At 39.9% G+C, this 20,174-nt stretch overlaps 2 protein-coding genes and 1 long non-coding RNA gene across 3 annotated transcripts; all 3 read right to left on the reverse strand.

Annotated features, from left to right (window-relative positions):
* Positions 1-4,686: 4,686 nt before the first annotated feature.
* Positions 4,687-14,195, reverse strand: LOC119720598. Its single transcript, XR_005270103.1, has 5 exons — positions 14,144-14,195; positions 11,446-11,667; positions 7,994-8,120; positions 6,283-6,648; positions 4,687-4,978 (listed from the first exon to the last, which is right to left on the reverse strand). It is a non-coding gene; the product is annotated as an uncharacterized LOC119720598 (long non-coding RNA).
* Positions 14,196-17,096: 2,901 nt separating this feature from the next.
* On the reverse strand, positions 17,097-18,569 carry LOC119720315 (uncharacterized protein K02A2.6-like). Its single transcript, XM_038189956.1, has one exon. It carries the CDS (start codon positions 18,567-18,569, stop codon positions 17,097-17,099), a length of 1,473 nt encoding a protein of 490 aa, XP_038045884.1.
* An 822-nt stretch (positions 18,570-19,391) lies between these two features.
* On the reverse strand, positions 19,392-20,174 carry LOC119720317 (uncharacterized protein K02A2.6-like). Its single transcript, XM_038189958.1, has one exon. It carries the CDS (start codon positions 20,172-20,174, stop codon positions 19,392-19,394), a length of 783 nt encoding a protein of 260 aa, XP_038045886.1.

The raw sequence follows: 20,174 nt of genomic DNA on the forward strand, positions 1-20,174 counted from the left end.
GAATTTTTATCCAAAAGAGGCAAAAACACATTTTTATCCATAATTTACAACAGTAAGGGGTTAGCCTTGAATTTTTATCAAAAAGGGGCAAAAACACGCTTTTATCCAAAATTTAAAACGATAAGGGGTTAACCTTGCATTTTTATTAAAAAGGGGCAAAAACACGTTATTATCCAGAATTTAAAACGGTAAGGGGTTAGCCTTTCATTTTTATCAAAAAGGGGCAAAAACACGTTTTTATCCAAAATTTAAAACGGTAAGGGGTAAGCCTTGCATTTTTATCAAAAAGGGGCAAAAACACATTTTTATCCAAAATTTAAAACGGTAAGGGGTTAGTTAGCCTTGTATTTTTATCAAAAAGAGGCAAAAACACATTTTTATCCAAAAATTTAAAACAGTAAGGGGTTAGCCTTGCATTTTTACCAAATAGAGGCAAAAACACATTTTTATCCAAAATTTAAAACGGTAAGGGGTTACCCTTGCATTTTTATGAAAAAGGGGCAAAAACATGTTATTATCCAAAATTTAAAACGGTCAGGGGTAAGCCTTGTATTTTAATCAAAAAGAGGCAAAAACACATTTTTATCCAAAATTTAAAACGATAAGGGGTTAACCTTGCATTTTTATTAAAAAGGGGCAAAAACACGTTATTATCCAAAATTTAAAACGGTAAGGGGTTAGCCTTGCATTTTTATCAAAAAGGGGCAAAAACACATTTTTATCCAAAATTTACAACGGTGAGCATGGTAAGGGGTTAGCCTTGCATTTTTATCAAAAAGGGGCAAAAACACATTGTTATCCAAATTTTAAAACGGTAAGGGGTTAGCCTTGCATTTTTATCAAAAAGGGGCAAAACACATTTTTATCCAAAATTTAAAACGGTGAGGGGTTAGCCTTGCATTTTTATCCAAAAGAGGCAAAAACACATTTTTATCCAAAATTTACAACAGTAAGGGGTTAGCCTTGCATTTTTATCAAAAAGGGACAAAAACACATTTTTATCCATAATTTACAACAGTAAGGGGTTAGCCTTGAATTTTTATCAAAAAGGGGCAAAAACACATTTTTATCCATAATTTACAACGGTAAGGGGTTAGCCTTGCATTTTTATCAAAAAAGGGCAAAAACACATTTTTATCCAAATCTTAAAACAGTAAGGGGTTAGCCTTGCATTTTTATCTAAAAGGGGCAAAAACACCTTTATTTATCCAAAATTTACAACAGTAAGGGGTTAGCCTTGTATATTTATCAAAAAGAAGCAAAAACACATTTTTATCCAAAATTTACAACGGTAAGGGGTAAGCTTTGCATTTTTATCAAAAAGGGGCAAAAACACATTTTTATCCAAAATTTTAAACGGTAAGGGGTTAGTTGGCCTTGTATTTTTATCAGAAAGAGGCAAAAACACATTTTTATCCAAAAATTTAAAACGGTAAGGGGTAAGCCTTGTATTTTTATCAGAAAGAGGCAAAAACACATTTTTATCCATAATTTACAACAGTAAGGGGTTAGCCTTGCATTTTTACCAAATAGAGGCAAAAACACATTTTTATCCAAAATTTAAAACGGTAAGGGGTCACCCTTGCATTTTTATGAAAAAGGGGCAAAAACACGTTATTATCCAAAATTTAAAACGGTAAGGGGTTAGCCTGGCATTTTTATCAAAATGGGGAAAAACACATTTTTATCCAAAATTTACAACGGTAAGGGGTTAGCCTTGCATTTTTATCCAAAGGGGCAAACACACATTTTTATCCAAAATTTAAAACGGTAAGGGGTTAACCTTGCATTTTAATCAACAAGAGGCAAAAACACTTTTTATCCAAAATTTAAAACGGTATGGGGTTAACCTGGCATTTTTATGAAAAAGGGGCAAAAACACATTTTATCCAAAATTTAAAACGGTAAGGGGTTAGCCTTGCATTTTTATCAAAAAGGGGGAAAAAACACATTTTTATCGAAAATTTAAAACGGTAAGGGGTTAGCCTTGCATTTTTATCAAAAAGAGGCAAAAACACATTTTTATCCAAAATTTAAAACGGTCAGGGGTTAACTGCATTTTTATGAAAAAAGAGGCAAAAACACATTTTTATCCAAAATTTACAACGGTAAGGGGTTAGCCTTGCATTTTTATCAAAAAGGGACAAAAACACATTTTTTATCCAAAATTTAAAAAGGTAAGGGGTTAGCCTTGTATTTTTATCAAAAAGGGGCACAAACACATTTTTTATCCAAAATTTAAAACGGTAAGGGGTTAGCCTGGCATTTTTATCAAAAAGGGGCAAAAACACATTTTTATCCAAAATTTGTATTTTTATCAAAAAGGGGCAAAAACACATTATCAAAAATTTAAAACGGTAAGGGGTTAGCCTTGTACATGTACATGTATTTTTATCAAAAAGAGGCAAAAACACATTTTTATCCAAAAATTTAAAACGGTAAGGGGTTAGCCTTGTATTTTTATCAGAAAGAGGCAAAAACACATTCGTATCCATAATTTACAACGGTAAGGGGATAGCCTTACATTTCTATCAAAAACAGGAATAAGGGTAAAGCTTTGCATTTTGATCAAATGGGGGAAGTTAAGATTTTATCACAAAGTTGTAATGGTAAGGGGTTAGCCTTGCATTTGTATCAAGAAAAGGATGAAAACCAACTTTTTTATCCAAATTCAAAACGGGCAAGAGTAAACTTTTATCACAAATTCAAAACAGTAAGGTGCCTTGCATTTTTATCGAAATGGGGGAAGTTACATTTTTATCACAAATTCAAATCGGTAAGGGGTTAGCCTTGCATTTTATCAAAATGGGAGAAAAGTTAATTTTTATCACAAATTCAAAATGGTAATGCGTTAATAGTCTTGCATTCTGATTAAAACTGGACAAAAATTTAGTTCATTATAAAAAAATTGAAATGGTAAGACCTTGTTTTTTCTTTGTTAAACCGAACTCCATCAACAGAACATCAAAGAAAGAGAAATACATTGTAAAGTAGTGGCTCAAAACACTATGCCAAAAGCCAAATCATCGCTTCAATGTGTGCTTTTGTGTGTGGGCTAAGAATGTTTTATCAAAACGTGACACAAGATAACTTTTATTAGAAAATCAAAGCGTTAACAGATTAGCCTTTCATTTCTATCAATAAGGGATGGAAAAAAAACCCTAATTTTGATCCAAAATTTAAACAAAAGGTTACATATAGAAATGAAGAAGTAGCTCAAAACACTATGCCAAAAGTCAAATCATCGCTTCAATGTGTGCTTTTGTGTGTGGTCTAAATTTTTTTATCAAAACGGGTCAAAAGTTAACTTTTTATCACAAATTCAAAACAGTAAGGGGTTAGCCATGCATTTTTATAAAAACTGGTCAAAAGCAAATTTTAATCACAAAATCAAAAAGGCTAGGTGTTAGCTTTGCATTTTTATAAAAATGGAGGGAAATGTACTTTTTAACACAAATTATAACGGTAAGGGGTTAGCATTGCATTTTTTTTCAAAACGGGGTAAGCGTTAACTTTTGATCACAAAATCAAAACGGAAATGGGTTAGTTAGTGCAAGTTAGCCTTGCATTTTTATCAAAAACGGGGCAAAAAAACCTTTTTATCCTTGCATTTTTATCAAAATGGGGGAAAGCTAAGTTTTTATCACATATTCAAAACGGTAAGGGCTAATGAAGGGGTTAGCCTTGCATTTTATCAAACTGGGGGAAAGTTAACTTTTTATCACAAATTCAAAACGGTAAGGGCTTATGAAGGGGTTAGCCTTGCATTTTTATCAAAATGGGGGAAAATTAAGTTTTATCACAAATTCAAAACGGTAAGGGGTTAGCCTTGCATTTTTATCAAAATGGGGGAAAGTTAACTTTTTATCACAAATTCATAACGGTAAGGGCTAATGAAGGGGTTAGCCTTGCATTTTTATCAAAATGGGGGAAAGTTAAGTTTTTATCACAAATTAAAAACGGTAAGGGGTTAGCCTTGCATTTTTATCAAAATGGGAGAAAGTTAAGTTTTTATCACAAATTCAAAACGGCAAGGGGTTAGCCTTGCATTTTTATCAAAATGGGGGAAAGTTACGTTTTTATCACAAAATCAAAACGGTAAGGGGTTAGCCTTGCATTTTTTTTTCAAAACAGGGCAAAATTTTTTTATCACAAATTCAAAGCGGTAGTGGATTAGCCTTTCATTTTTATCAAAAAGGGACAAAAAGAATTATTTATCACATATTCGAACCGGTTCGTGGTTAGCCTTGAATTTTTATCATAAACTGGTCAAAAGTTAACTTTTCATCAGATATTCAAAACTGTTAAGGATTAGCCTCGCATTTTTATCAAAAAGGGGCAAAAACAAACTTAGTTTTTATGGTAGCTTTTTATCAAAAAATAGCACGAACGTAAATTTTCATCAAAATTTCAATACGGTAAGGGTTAGCCTTGCATTTTTATAAAAATGGGGAAAGTTAAGTTTTTATCACAAATTCAATACGATAAGGGCTTACCATTTACTTTTTATCAAAACACGTTCAACTTATGCCTGTGCAAATCCGAAGGTAAAAGTGGCGAACAAGACATTGTTTAGACTTACCACTTAGACGACTTGCATGATGTCAGACTTCTTGGGTGTATTGTTTCAAAATGAATGTGTAAATTGCAAGTTTGCATCGACAGGTCTCGCATATGACCAAGAAAAATTACCACAAATAAATGTTTAACTGGAAAATACAAGACTACCTAGTCGAGCCTTAAGCCAAACTGTTTACAAAATCAGTCACAAGTCATCACAAGTTAACTAAGAGTCATTCAGTCTCAAATCTATTCAACGTGACTGATCTGGTTACATCTCTGCCCAAAACAGCCAAGTCCAGTTCTGCCCTCTGCAAATCTTGGGTGTCGGCAAGCTCACCTTGGCCCCCTCTCCAAGTCTCTTGTCCAGTTTTTCACACTCCTTGTTGACAATGTGATCAACCTCATTCTCATCAATCTGAATGGAAAAAAAGTAACAAAAGTTTCATTTAAAACAACATTTTCTCTGTATCTCTGGTAACTGTGATTTTACAAAACTTGCCACAAATTTGTTTCCATGTGATACTTCAAATGCTTGGCACTGAAAGCTTAGTTCTTTATTTTTCTGCTCCTGTAGTATTGAATAGTTATCTTTGGTTCAAGTTAGGGCACATCTTAAAAGTTGAAATGTTCCAATTCCATAAGCTTCTTTTTGGAGCACTGTGTGTTCCCAATGTGTTCCCAACTGTGGCCTAATTACAGAAGTTATTTCTGCACCAGGCGATTTTGACTTTGACTCAACCATGTGTCCCGTCCGAAATTTCAAGTTAGAATGATTTGCTCTTCTTTTGACATTGACCTTCAATACTTTAAAACATAAATCAAATGGCCATTTGTGCTCGTTTTGTTTTGGCATGGTACAAAAACCTGGCTACACTTTTAAAACAATTTGGAACAGCGACTCAACTTCTAAGTGGCATTTGAAAGGACCATGGCACATCTTGATTTTAGACGTAAATCCACTCATGAGCTAGTATATAATATTTGAGCAGATTCGCTGATTAATTATGCAACACCTCTAGATTTGGACCAATCAGAGGGCACTTTCTATATCAGGCCTTCGGTCATTCACCAATTGTCGCATCATATACATGATTAAAAAAACCCCTCCAGACACAACATGGGATACGCTGTGAATTGAGCACACAAAGGCTGTGGTCAGGCACTCTGTGTTATGTTACGCGATACACCCCAAGCTTGTCTAGATTCTATAGATCTAGGCCCGGCCGTTGTTTTAGTATAAAACACTGCATCGGAATCAACCAATCACACTTGTACATGTTGTCAAGATTTCGGAATGAAATTACGTCCTGATTTAACGTTGACTCTGATTGACTAGCTCATGGCACTGCACACATTTGCATTCCTAGACGTTTGAATGGAGTTAGGGCTAGAACGGGTGATACTCAGACTACTCATGAGCTGAACCTAATGCAAACTGCTGCAAATCTACAGCAGGTTTGCCTGTCTGAGACATGAGGATAAAATCACGACTGTTGGATAAAAACTCAGTTTTGAGCCGCCACCTATACTTTTAGTGTAAAATTTGTTTGGACAAACATGGTCAGTGATTGGTAATTATCTGTTCAATGGTAATTTCACCTTAGTGAAATGAAAATCTAGTTGGGCTTACTGATTTTTGGGATGGCTTGACTCTTGTTCGCCAGTCGGAACTATGTGGATATAAATTGCCAAATAAACACAAGATGTGAGTAAACTTACTTGTTGAGTTCTCTGGGCATGTTTGCCCTTTCCAGCAACTGGCACAGCAATGGTTCCATGTTGCTAGACTCCAGCCCATCAAGCTTGACGTCGATACACAGCAGACTGTTCAAGATCTCCCTCCCTTCCAGAGCCTCAAACTCCGCCCCCTTCCCGAGCTCTCCCATGCCTAGAACAAAGAGTAGCCGCCGAAGAAGCGTAAGTAAGCACTGGAGTCATCATTGATGCATTGGACATCATGGATCGCCATCAGCGGGGCCGTTTTGGTGTCTAGTTGGGTGTCTTGGACGAAACGACTCAGGAGACGTTGGAGGATTTAGTGCGCCCTGCTGGGGAGAGGCTTGCGACGGACTCATGAGAGAAAAGCTGGGGAGAACCAAGAAGGAACACTCAGTGTCAGGTGGCTTGGAACTCTGCATTTGGATTTCTAATAAAGCAGTTTAACCCATTCATAAAGACATAAATGATTTCAAGTGAATCGATCTGGAGCAAAACATTACCTAAACATGGGCACAACAAGCCAATAACCTATAATGAAATTGAGTACAATCAAATCGTCTTTTACTGAATCAAATACGACTCTTCTGAAAAGCTATTTTAACAGGTTTTTAAAAATAATGTTAAAGGCGTATAGGATCATTTGCATTTAATCAGATCAGACTGTTTTTTAAACGTGTACATACCGGTACAAACATGTATACCGTACAAAATTTTCTTTTGCTGTAATTTTCATATATAGAAGGATTTGGGGAGTAAGTATTTAAAAGCAAGTATTTTAACACTGACCTATTTAAAGTTTTGTGTTCATAGATGCTGGGAAAACCAAGAAAAAAATGCTGTTCTTGTCTTGTAGTATGGTTTCCTCACCCTACTTCAGACAAAACAGAGCAATTTATAGGCGTCAGGGAATTGTACCGATAGGGTCAGGGAACCAGACTAGCTGGCTTAATTGCTCGCACTCACAGATGTGTAACCGATTGCAAACAAAATGTGTACTAACTATAATTGGCAAATTGGGGGCAGTATTGAAAACAGTCAGGTTTTTCCAATGATGGTCGGCCAACAATCATTGGAAATTGATACAAAAATTCCACTTTTCTGGAAAATGACAGCACACTAGGTGCCATGATTTCATAGGACACTTGAGACTATTATTCACTGAAATTTCATAATAATTTAGTAATTTTGTTTTTTGATGTTTGCAAATGTTGCATACCGCGGTATTAACTTTTACACCCCACAAAATAATTCCGTCTGTCTTGCTGTCATTTAGAAAACCGAGTAATGTAGGGGATTTCCAACGATCAGTCAATCGACTCATTTTTGAAGAAAGAGTTACAAACACACAAATTATGTTTCATGATCAAAAGGTTGAGCACTTTTTTTATTTTTTTTTTACTGTTTTCTAGGGGGGAAATGGTATCACTGAGCTGAAACTTCAATAGGTTAGGCATTCAACATTCTTCTTTTGATTTTGAATGGTCTTATTATTTGAAAACGAACAAAAGTCATGAATATCAAATGATCCTATATGCCTTTTAAAATAAAGATCTTCCCTTTTTTTACAATGACCTTTTTATTTTCTAAACGGACTTTCCTACAATGTAGGTGATATTATGCCCATTTGAAGTTTGTAAATTTAACAGAGATACAGCTTGTTAAATTTGTTGGTTATGCGTTCTTGAACTGCTACACAAATGGAATCACTTACTGTCTCGCATTCCCTTGATGATCAACAGGTCATCAGCTTGCCGTAAAGGAGGTCAATGACTTCATCAACCCTCAGTCGCTGGACGATGACACGGTCCACCTCGGGGCTGGTCAGATCCTCACAATTCCTGTGAACATTGGCAGAAAAATCATCATCTATGGGAAAAATTACCAAGACAACAATTGTGCAAGAGAACTAGTTCCAAGCAAGATAAATCACATGGGAATGAAGCTGGTAACCGGCATCTGCTAAACAATGAACAAATTCTATTCTTTGCAGCGTTGTAACGAGACACTGAATGTTGTGACTTGAGTCGAGTCGAGTCATTTTAAGGAAGTGACTTGAGTCAAATCCAGTCGAGTGGAGTAACAGTGTGTGGTCGAATCGAGTCAAGTAGAATCTGTGCTCTAGTCAATTTAAAGCCGGCCTCAGGTCGACCCTGCGACTGACAAAGATCAGTTGACGACCGACTTTTCAGGATCAAGCTGTGCCTGAGCTACCACCGGCGGGAAGATTTCAGTCACCAATTTTTTGCGACCTGAGTGTAACTGCGACGATATTAACACGATAGGAATTAGTCGGGTCTAAAAAAAAATCAACAGTAGCAAGAGAAGAAAAATTTCAACTTCTATGATGACGTTGCGATCGTGTGCGCATCAAGATCATCCTTTCCAATTAGCCAATTAGCACACTACTCTGGCACTCCGCACGTTCTGCGCAACATCACGTAGTACGCAGCACACGTGCGTCAATCACCATATAAGGCGATTGTTTACCTACTCACGAGAGGATATTCCATACCATAGCTAGAGGGGTGTTTAGAAAAAAATTAAATAAAACTGTTCAACAAAATCATCGGAAATGTATAATTGTTTGACTTGTGCCGATTTTTTGACTCAAAGCTATTTGTGAATGGGAATACCACAAGTACATTTAAGACCGTATCAGGGGAATGCGCGCTGGTAATGGCTCGAGCCGAGCCAGCCAAACACATTTACTCCCTTATTGGTAAAGTCTGTCTATGACTGTCTATGCTGTGGAATCGTGGTGGATCGTCGCGTCAAGGTGACATGAGCAATTTTGAGCATGGTATACAAATATTGAGTGGCTCAGCGTGGAATGGGAGGAATATTATCGCAAGGTAAAATCTGGACTTTTCCATTTCACGAGGCGAAGCCGAGTGAACTGGAAAAGTCCAGATGATACTGAGCGATAATATTCCTCCCATTTCACAATTTAAAGCCACTCAATATTTGTTTTATATAACTGACATATAGATCCTTGTCATTTGATATATTTGAACTTTTTTTGCAATAGAAAACTGAGGGAAAATGTATTTCTCTCTTCCAAATACCCCTTCACGAAAATGATTGAACCCAACGCTGTAGCGCTGGCTCTTTGGAACAATACGCGCTACGCGCAACGCTGAACGCGCACACCAGCATGCATTTGCACACAAATACCGCCTCATGATCCTAACTGTTGAATAGTATTTCCCACTCCCCATGGGCGGATAGTACTTTTTGAGCCGCGGCGTGAATGGGAGCAATAACGAATGTCACGTAATGTGAGTTCCACCAATCAAATGACTAGGATATATGTCAGTTATATAATTGCGATTATTTAATCGGGATGCCGCTTGTTCAAGAGAATCACACGATTTCTCAGTTTTGTGATCTGAGTATTATTTTTCTGCTTGATGCCGACGGTTCCGTCATGGCGCAAGCAAATCGCAGGTCGACCTGAGGCCGGCTTAAGTCAGTGATATTTGAACAACATCTAATAAATTACAGAATGGAAGAAAGAACACAAGGCACAAGTTTGTAATGAAAATCCAAAGACTTAAAAAACGCTGCATGGTACCCAATAGACAGTTTCTGCTAGACGTTTCTACCAAAGATCTGCGTACCAATTAACATGAAGTGAACTCCGGTTTCATCTCTGGTTTGGATTCAGGTCTGAAATATTTTTTACGCTGACAAATTGCAACATTTGAAACTGTTTCTGATTATATAGAAAATATCAAACAAAATTTGAAAACATAAATTTAGTTGGAGTTTCATCAAGGGCTTAGGAAATCGCCCGAAGCCGAAGATGAAACCAAGAATTGGGAAAACTCTGGTTTCGGGATAGTAATTTGTACGCTACATTATAGTACACGAGTTGGGAGTCCGTGATAAGGCCAAAAGAAAAAAAGTAATTCTGCTTCCAATTACATGTCATTCGAAAATAGGGTAGGTACATGTGGGTAGGGACTTTTTTTTGCCAATATTTTTTGGTACGATCATATGGAGGAGTCTGCGTGTAGTCATGGGTTAAAGGCAGAGATTGATGGTTTTTGGTGTTTTTTTGTCATTTTTCCCATAACAAGATTAGGGTAGGGGCTGTCAGAATAGGGTAGATAGGGGGTTTCCCTACAAAAAAAAAATTCTGCTTCCGGTTGAAAGCAGAACTTTTTTTTTTTTGGCCTGAGGCGTATACATGTATTTGTACGCGATAAACGGCAACAACTCGACGGTAATGTGAATATAAAACTTTGTAATGTTCGCACAGTGTTAGGACTCAAGTTTTATTAACCTTCGACTCAAGTAAAGTCGAGTCTACTGATGAGAGACTCGAGTCCAGTCGAGTCAATTACCCATTGGGACCTGAGTCGAGTCAATTACATTGTAAATCATTGACTTGAGTCATTACAACTCTGATTCATTGTTCAGCAAAGTTGTGTGCTTCACAGCAACATGAAATATGTTCTTATTGAAGGGTTTAGAGGTGAAATGCCCCAAGTATGACATCACCCCAACTACATTGTATTGTTGGGACCACTGCCATATTTTGGGCTATAGTTGGGACGACTGCCATATTTTGGGCTATACTTTGGACCACTGCCATATTTTGGGCTATAGTTGGGACCACTGCCATAATTTGTAGTTGGGACCACTGCCATAATTTGGGCTACAGTTGGGACCACTGCTATAATCTGGGCTACTGTTGGAACCACTGCCATATTTTGGGCTACAGTTGGGACCACTGCCATATTTTGGGCTATAGTTGGGACCACTGCCATAATTTGGGCTACAGTTGGGACCACTACCATAATCTGGGCTACAGTTGGGACCACTGCCATATTTTGGGCTACAATTGGGACCACTGCCATATTTTGGGCTATAGTTGGGACCACTGCCATATTTTGGGCTATTGTTGGGACCACTGCCATAATTTGGGCTATAGTTGGGACCACTGTCATATTTTGGGCTATAGTTGGGACCACTGCCATTATTTGGGCTACATGTATAGTTGGGACCACTGCCATATTTTGGGCTATAGTTGGGACCACTGCCATATTTTGGGCTACAGTTGGGACCACTGCCATATTTTGGGCTATAGTTGGAACCTCTGCCATATTTTGGGCTACAGTTGGGACCACTGCCATATTTTGGGTATAACAGGCTTACCGATGGTTTGATGGTGCTCAGTTTGTGGATTTTCATCTTCGTTTTTGCCACCTTGCTCTACTTGTACAAGTTTGCGCTGCATCTGCAGGCACTTCAGCTTTTTCTCCAACTCGCTCATCTTACGGCCCAAGTCCACACTGCATCATGACGGCCTTCAGCACCTCCACCAGGCTGAACTCCTCATGCAGGCCCAGGCTGCGGCCAGGGAACAGGCTTTGAAACCTAAAAAGAAAAATTAACATCTATTCAATTAATAAAGTGTCAATTTCATTTTCTTGAGCAACATTTTCAATTCATAACGTTTATCCAAAAACTTATTACGTAGCTCCGCCAAGGAGGCTATGTTTGCACCGGCGTTAACCCTTACTCTCTGAGGGTAGTTTACTGCAAGTCAGTTGGTTATGCCAATGCCCTCCAGCTGCAGTTTATTGGCAGATAGTTTGTCTTAACAGTGAAGGCTCCAATTGGCAGGAGTTGGAGGCCCTGGAGGGTGCCTGATACTGACCAGCTGGGGGCACTCACTTTGTTATCAGAGGACTCTCATTGTTCTCTGTGGCATGTATTGGAGTGCCTGTCCAGTTACCCTTGAAATGACATGGCAGATATTGGAGGGCCATGCAAAAAACATAGGAGATTTTCTTGAGGCACATATTGGCATGCGTTGGAGGGTCTAGTAGGGTAAGGGTTAATTGGTTTGTGATTTGGTTGGTTTGTTGGTTATGGACGGATTTTCATGAAAGTTTTTGCGGGAGTGGTCTTTGGTAAAGTACAAATCGATTGGATTTTGGAAGTGATCCAGATAGTCTACATGTTCATCTGGATGCAGGATTTTTTTTACAGATTTTTTTCACCCATCAGATGGAAAACTTTCAACAGATCACCCTGCGTGACCCTCTTCTTGTGCGTGGCACTGACCCGGTGACCCTGTATCCCTTATCACCCACCTAATCTAACCACACAGGTCAATGGACTAGACCATTTTATACAATGGGGGAGTGGAAAGGTAGACCGACACAGGCATACATACATGTACACAAAATGTTTGAGTTAAAGGATTTGTTTTGGGTCTGCATGTAGGATTTTTTTAAAGGATTTTTCACCATAAATGCGAGTATTTCTTTCGGGTGAACTGACAATAAGGCGGGGAATTGTTTATCCTTGGTCATGTTGGTACATGTAGGTTTGCACACTCTGAGTGCTTTGCTTTAAATTGAATAAAAATACAAATAAGGAGATCCATTTTAGAGTGAGTACAAACAGAAGGAATAATTGATAAAATCACCATGTGAGTATACCGGTACATATGTCACAATATAACACAACAATGTTGCGACAAGAATTAAAAATTGGGATTTAAATCGGTGAATTAAATCAACGCGATTTAAATCAGACAACCCTAATAATAGGCATGTAAGGGGGTGTGATTCAAGTCAATTAACTATTCTAGCAGGCAGAGAATGAAACATATTTGGTACTCAATTGACAGAGAATTGACAAAGGAAACATAGGTGTGCGATATGTGTGTTCAATACGTAACAGTTTGACAAAGTTAAGTGAATCATTGTGTTAAGATTATGTGGTCCGCACTGGCGCAGCGCTGGCCGGCCACGCCCTTTGACTTCTGCCGGCCCACATTGCTACATGTACACCCACGTACATGTATCACCCCCTTTGTGATACACTGCGACACCAGTTTTGCCACTAAAAATATGAACCATGTATGTCGGATCAGAAAACCCCAAATTTTCCAGTGCATGGTGCCAGAAGGTGCTAATGAAGGTTGCATATTAAAATTCTGTATTTTTAAAGCAAAAAATCAAACAAACTACCTTGAATTTGGAGAGTTTTATTTCTTCGTATAAACTTTTTCTTCGACATAATTTACAAGTGTTGTGTTTGGTATTGCTGGAAAGAGCAAGATATTGTCTATAAAATTGACCTAAAGTATAAAGGTTAGGAAATACCAAGAATGATGACGCTTAAGGTTGATAATATTCATGATGGCAACAGGCAACATCGGCGGCTAATTGTCATAATTGTTACATGTATGCTCATTTTGATTGTCACTGATTGTGTAATTCTAGTTTGTTTGCACTTTGCACACATTTGCATTATCGAAATGACGTCTGAAAAATGCCTAACTTCTTTTCTATAGCTAGTATAAGAGGGTTCTAAAGCATAAATAAACTACAAAGTCTAAATATGAAAATCAAAACTTGACAAAGTTCTATGTTCGGGTACATGTTCCAAGTGTGGCCTATATTTACGGAGGTAGTACAGCAAATTGGCCACATTTGTGGGGCTGGCTATCACGGATGGTGCCGAAAAAAAGTGCTTTTTGTCAGATTGTTAGCCCCATAAATGCAGCTGAAATACTGGACTAACTCTGCACTACATGCATGACATGTGGCCTGGGGGTGGAATGGATGGTCCCATTGCTACAAATTGTAGGGAAGCCGAAAATCAATTCAGAACAAAATTATTTTGTCATTTAAAAATCACCCCACTTATCTGAGCTACAGAAGTGTGATCGCTTGCTTAACCCTCGTACTATTTAAGAGGTCACCAATGGTCAAAATGTTTGTATCTCACCTCCTGGCATACTGTGTACAAACCAATGGGGGTCTTGACCAATATGAATAACCAGGCTGACAATGCATGTTTCCATAGGAATAGCAAAAACCGTTGAATTCCGTACCTTCAGAGGACTGACGAATTACGACGGTTTTCCAAAAGAACTTACAGCAAAGACGCCAGTCTTTGCTGTAAGTTCGGCCAGTGATCGGTCTTGATGTGTAACATAAGGAGAATTCCTTTTCGTGAGAAACCGTCAAACAACAACCGACAGTTCTTTCGAGAATAAGGGAGCGCAAAGTAAACTCGCAGCCGCTGCACACGTGTGTCTGTCTAGGTTTCGTTCAATAGAAAGCGCGCCACATAAATAGTAGTCTCCACGTACAACGCGCATCATGACAAACTCGTTTTCGATCAACTACTCAATAAATACAACTATGTATTACATTGAAATTTCGCGCACTGAGTTTCCACGATGTGTTACATAAGGAGATTGAATATCATGTGAAAACATGAAACAACAAATATAATATGATCGCAACAATGTAGTGTTTTAAACGCGAAAAATCGACGTTGACTACCATTCGGATCGTATTTGTAGCGCTCATAATAGCTCCATTGTTCGACGGTTTCTTATGAAATTAAATCTCGTAATGTTGAACATTATGACAAATAAGTGTATGAAAATTCAATGTAATACTGCTAATACATCATGTTTTTCTTGAGTTGTTGTCCCCCAAAATGAGTTTGGTGGTGGAGATCGAGACCACTATTTATGTGGTGCGAGACTACGAGGGGTGCAGACCTGTAATTAAAGTGGCCCATCATTGCCTACGCGAGCCAAATCACAATTTGTGTACCCTCAAATATACTTTGCTATTAGAGCAATTATTGTGGGCCATGAACTTGAAAGTTTGTAGAACAGAAGAGCAGAAGCCGTGCATGTGACTGCACGCTTGTATTTCTGGATTTTTTTCTGCTATCAAATTCAAATCCGACTTTAATAATAACAATTAAAGGGAAAAGTCGAAAACTGTTGAAAAAAGGGGGAAAATGAAGACCAGGACAGGAATCGAACCACAAACCTCGATTCAGAAAAGAAAAAAGCTTTTCTGCTGTGAAATTCGAATCTCAATTAAACAATAGGGCCGCCTCACAGTTATAATAAGGGGGAACAATCGAAGAGTGTGCAAAAAAAAAGGAAAAAATGAGGACCAGGAGAGAACTCGAACCACGAACCTTAAGATGAGAACCCTACGCGTTTTGTCATAGTTTCTAACTTTGCGTGCATGACGTCATCATTATAAAATAATTGAAGTCTCCATAAAGTACACACAGGCACATGGAACTGAGATATTTTCTAACTTCATGCAATAATGAATTATTAATAAGTAAATTGATTCCTTTCAGCCAAGCCCGTTACAAGGTTTGTGGTTGAATCAATACATGAAAACCTTCGAATAATGGCGCGGTATCGATTATTGGTACAGTATACCTTAAGCCTGAAGTGATGGACAAAGGATTGACTTCGCAACATCCATACCGCGATAAACAAGTCACAATAAAAAATTGGCCGTTGCACACTTATTACTCTCCTGCGGGCCACAACGCGTTTATTCGCCCATGTGTGTAGCGACTGCGCGAGACGGTCAAGGAATTCGCGGAAACGCTTAAAAAGAAGCAACATTAATGTCCTTCAACTGACATGTGACACTTTATGCGAAGCAAGCAATGACTCCTCTTCATCTCTGTGTGGTGTGCCTAAGTGTGCCAAGATTTCTCCCCAATCCAACACCATCATTTCAGAGAATCAAGACTGTTTTCAACATCTAAAGGACCGCACTACGATATCTCGGGTAGCGGTCACTTGAACTGGCGGTGAATTGAACTAACTGAGAGATAAGTCCGTTGTTAATTAAACACTGCACACTAATCGCTGTTCTTTGTTTTCGCCACCCATCTTACGCCCGCCCACAATCAACGAGGTTTTAGTTGATGCTGGTAGTTACGAATGATAATTGTTGTGTTCGTACGTCAATAACACCCGATTAAGGAGAGACTGAGATTAGGGATACTTTTCTGGTTGCTTCGTATTGTATTCACGTTCCATGTCATGCCATAACACACTAGAGTACACACATTCTGGAATTTGTATCCTTGTGGAGACATTTCTTTGTTCTCGTGTAGTAAAGTTTCGAGTTTGAAATTGAAGTTTCAAAATGCTCTAATTTTAACCAGAATTAATTTCCTGGGCTGAAATTTGGACTAAATATCCCTTTTCTAAAACTCTTCCATTTGCGACACATCAACCCACCTTGGAAATTACTAGTTTTTGAGTAAAATCCATATATCTATTTCGTGAAATTCTTGTGGAGACGTATTCATCTATAGAAATGTTCTTGCGGAGACGTATACAATCTTTTGTTCCCTATTGTGTGCATGTCTCCTTAAGGTAGTAAATTCCAGCACACACGTACTAGAATGTACAGACGATTAACAAATGACGTCATACACTGGTTGCACTATAAATAGATCACTGCAGTCTGCATGTACACTACATCCTCTCCCCCTTAATATGGAAGCTGTACACACACACACACACAAATATCATTTTCAACCCTATGAAAATGTCCTCGACTGAAAATTCTGTCTATAAAAACAATGTCACACCTTACACAAAAAATGCTAATCCTACAAACACTTGTTGCAAGAAAACCAAAGTTCAAAACAAAGAAAATCCTTTTTTCCATAATTAAATCCAAGTCCCTAGACAAGGTACATTGTAGCAATGGCTTTTTTCTCTTCCTGCCCTTAATTTGAATAAACGGAACTTCCCTTAGGATTTCCTTCTTGTTTGCTTGCTTGTTTGTTAGTTTTTTGGGTTTTTTTACACCCATGACATTCCAATACCGTACAATTTCAACTGCAACCTTTTTTGTTTGTTTCAAAACTGCAACTCTAAAAACTTGTTTAAACAACTTGAGTAACAAGATAAACATTAACACAACTGTAACAACTCAAAGTGCAGTACATGCACATTTTAACTCTCATGCCGGCCTCTGCGAACAACAGTTAGGTTATTCCATAGTCTCAATGAGTCTGTCTGGGGGTTTGCTGACCCTTGACGAACGACGTAGGGGTTTGGGTGAAGCACTGGAATCTGCGGTTACGGTCGGTGTCGCCGATTGTGAAGTCTGCTCACCACTTGTGATGTTTGAGGGTGGCGCGTGTGTACGTTCTGTCTGAGGAATTTGCGAGCCAACGACTGGAGCTGTCTCAGCGGTAGGGATAAACACCGGAATGGATGCTAGGTCAGACATATCAGTATCTTGGTCAGCTGAGGTGTGCATCCCATTCCTTGAGTTCTGAGAATGACTGGATGTAGACCGTTCTGCTCTTCTCATCTGATCCACGTGTCTTTTCCACACTCGACCATCCTGCAAAATTACCACATAAGACTTTGGGGCTGTGCGCTCTGCGACTGTGGCCAGCCACCAAGTCTCTTTGCAGCGGAAATCCTTAACCAACACATCCTCCCCCGCATAGAACTCGCGGAGTTGGGTCTGTTTGTCGTGGTGCAACTTTTGGTTGCTCTGCATGTTGACCACCTTGCGTTCAACGTCCGGGCGTAGCAAGGACAAACGAGTACGCAGTTCGCGTCCTAGGAACAAACTCGCAGGAGTATGACCGGTTGTTGCATGTGTCGTAGTGCGATATGTCAACAGGAAACTGTCGATACGTTGTTGCAAACTCCGAACACTCGATTTGCTTGAGCTGAGAGCGCGTTTGAAGGATTGAACCATTCGTTCTGCTGCACCATTACTTGCGGCGTGGTACGGTGCAACTCTTACGTGTTTTACGCCATTCACGTTGAGGAACCATTGGAACTCCTCACTTGTGAATTGCAGTCCATTGTCACTGACAAGTTGGTAGGGGATGCCATACCTGCTGAATAAGTCTTGCAGCACCGTGATGGTTGCATTCGCGGTGGTGCTACTCATGTGGAAGATCTCTGGCCATTTTGCGTATGCGTCAATGACGATCAGGAAATCGTGACCATTTTTCTGCGCGAAATCGATGTGAATTCTGTGCCACGAAGAGCTATGCCACACCCATGGCATTAGGGGTGCCACAGCTGGAAGGTGTCTAGTCTGTTGACAGCTAGCACAGAGACGAACAGTCTGTTCGATGTCGCGATCGATGTTAGGCCACCAAACGTAGCTTCGTGCAATTTCTTTCATCCTGACAATTCCTGGATGCGCATCATGTAACTCACCCAGAATGAACTTCTCGTACTTGTAGTGTATCACAACTCTTAATCCCCACAACAAACAGTCCTGTTCCGTGGATAGTTCGTGTCTGCGATTGAAGAAAGGTTTGAGGCGTTCGTCCCTTACCTCTGCTGGCCATCCACTTTTAGTGAACTCTAACACGCGCGAAAGCACAGGATCAGTTCTTGTAGCCTGTGAGATCTCCTTACTGGTTACTGGTAGGCTATCGAGGCGTTTGTCTTCGATGTTGTAGATAGCGTCTTCATCGTCCTCCTCCATTGTGGGTAATGGGAGATGTAAGAGCGCATCCGCGAGCACATTCTGCGAAGATGGAATGAACTGCAAGTTGTAGTCAAATGCGGACAACATTACAGCCCATTGCTGAAGACATTGTGCTGCAAGGGTTGGAATCGACGTCTTGGGACCAAGGATGCGCTCCAATGGCTTTTGATCAGTCCGTATGGTAAATTTCCTTCCGTAGAGATATGTGCGGAAGCGTTTGAGACCGAACATGATTGCCAGGGCCTCCTTGTCCAGTTACGCGTAGCCCTTCTCATGTTTATTGAGTGAGCGTGAAGCATATGCTATAGGATGTCTGGAGCCGTCAGCGTACACATGCAGCATGACTGCTCCAAGTCCATATGGTGATGCGTCCGTTGCGAGCTCGAGAGGGAGTGCTGGGTCGTAGTGAGCGAGAAGTTTGTCTGAACTGATGGCGTCCTTCACTGCCTCAAATGCCCTGGTACATTCATCCGTCCACTGCCAAGGACAATCCCCGAGCAGTTCGTTTAACGGATGGGCCATGGTCGACAGGTTGGGAAGGAACTGCGCTTGGAAGTTGACCATCCCCAACCATGAGCGAAGCTCTGTGACATTCTGTGGAACTGGAGCGTTGCGTATCGCGTCAACCTTGTCGTCGGTTGGCTGAATCCCTTTTGCAGAAATGCGACGTCCCATGTAGATTACGCTCTCCTGCATGAACCGACACTTTTCGGTCTTCAACCTGAGACCGTATTTCCGGAATCGCTGGAAAACGTTCTTTACGTTGCGGAGATGTTCCTCATCCGTCTTGCCTGTAACAAGCACATCATCCATGATTGCTTATGTGCTGTCCAGACCTGCTAGTACTTGTTCGATGAATCTCTGCCAGATTGCAGGACTCGATGAGATACTGAATGGTAAGCATGTATACCGATACAGTCCCTTGTGCGTGTTAATCGTGACGTATTCTTGGGATTTGTCGTCGAGCAACATTTGCTGATATGCGCATTTCAAGTCGATTTTGGAGAATTTCTCCCCACCGGCTAGCTTGCTGAATACTTCCTCCGAAGTAGGTATGGGGTACTGATCGGTGTGGATTGATTTGTTTACAGTGTTTTTGTAATCCCCACACAGGCGTACCGTACCATCTGTTTTGGGTACACACACCAGGGGTGTCGCCCACTCGCTGAAATCAACTGGGTAAATGATTGTCTCTTGCTCCATTCTGGCGAGTTCCTTTTCGACTGCGGGGCGAAGAGCCAATGGCACTGTGCGAGCCTTGTGGAAAACTGGAATAGCGTCTTCCTTGACGTGCAGTGTTGCCTTAACTCCACGTACTGTGCCTAACTCTGGCTGAAAAATGTCCTTATATTCACTTTTCAACTCGGCGATTGGGTCAGAATTCACACCGTATTGACCCTGAGAAAACAGATTAGGCCAGTCCAGCTTGAGAACTGTCAACCACTCCCTGCCCAACAAGGGTGGTGCGTACTTGTCTGCATGGACGATGATTAGCGGTAACGTTGCTTTCTGGTCGCCGTACTGAACCTCGACAACCAGTTGGCCCAAAATTCGCAATTGGGCACCCGCGTAAGCGTGTAGGACACGATTCACCGGTTGCAT

This window comes from Patiria miniata, unplaced genomic scaffold (genome assembly GCF_015706575.1).
Source record: "Patiria miniata isolate m_02_andy unplaced genomic scaffold, ASM1570657v1 HiC_scaffold_9, whole genome shotgun sequence".
NCBI lineage: Eukaryota > Metazoa > Echinodermata > Asteroidea > Valvatida > Asterinidae > Patiria > Patiria miniata.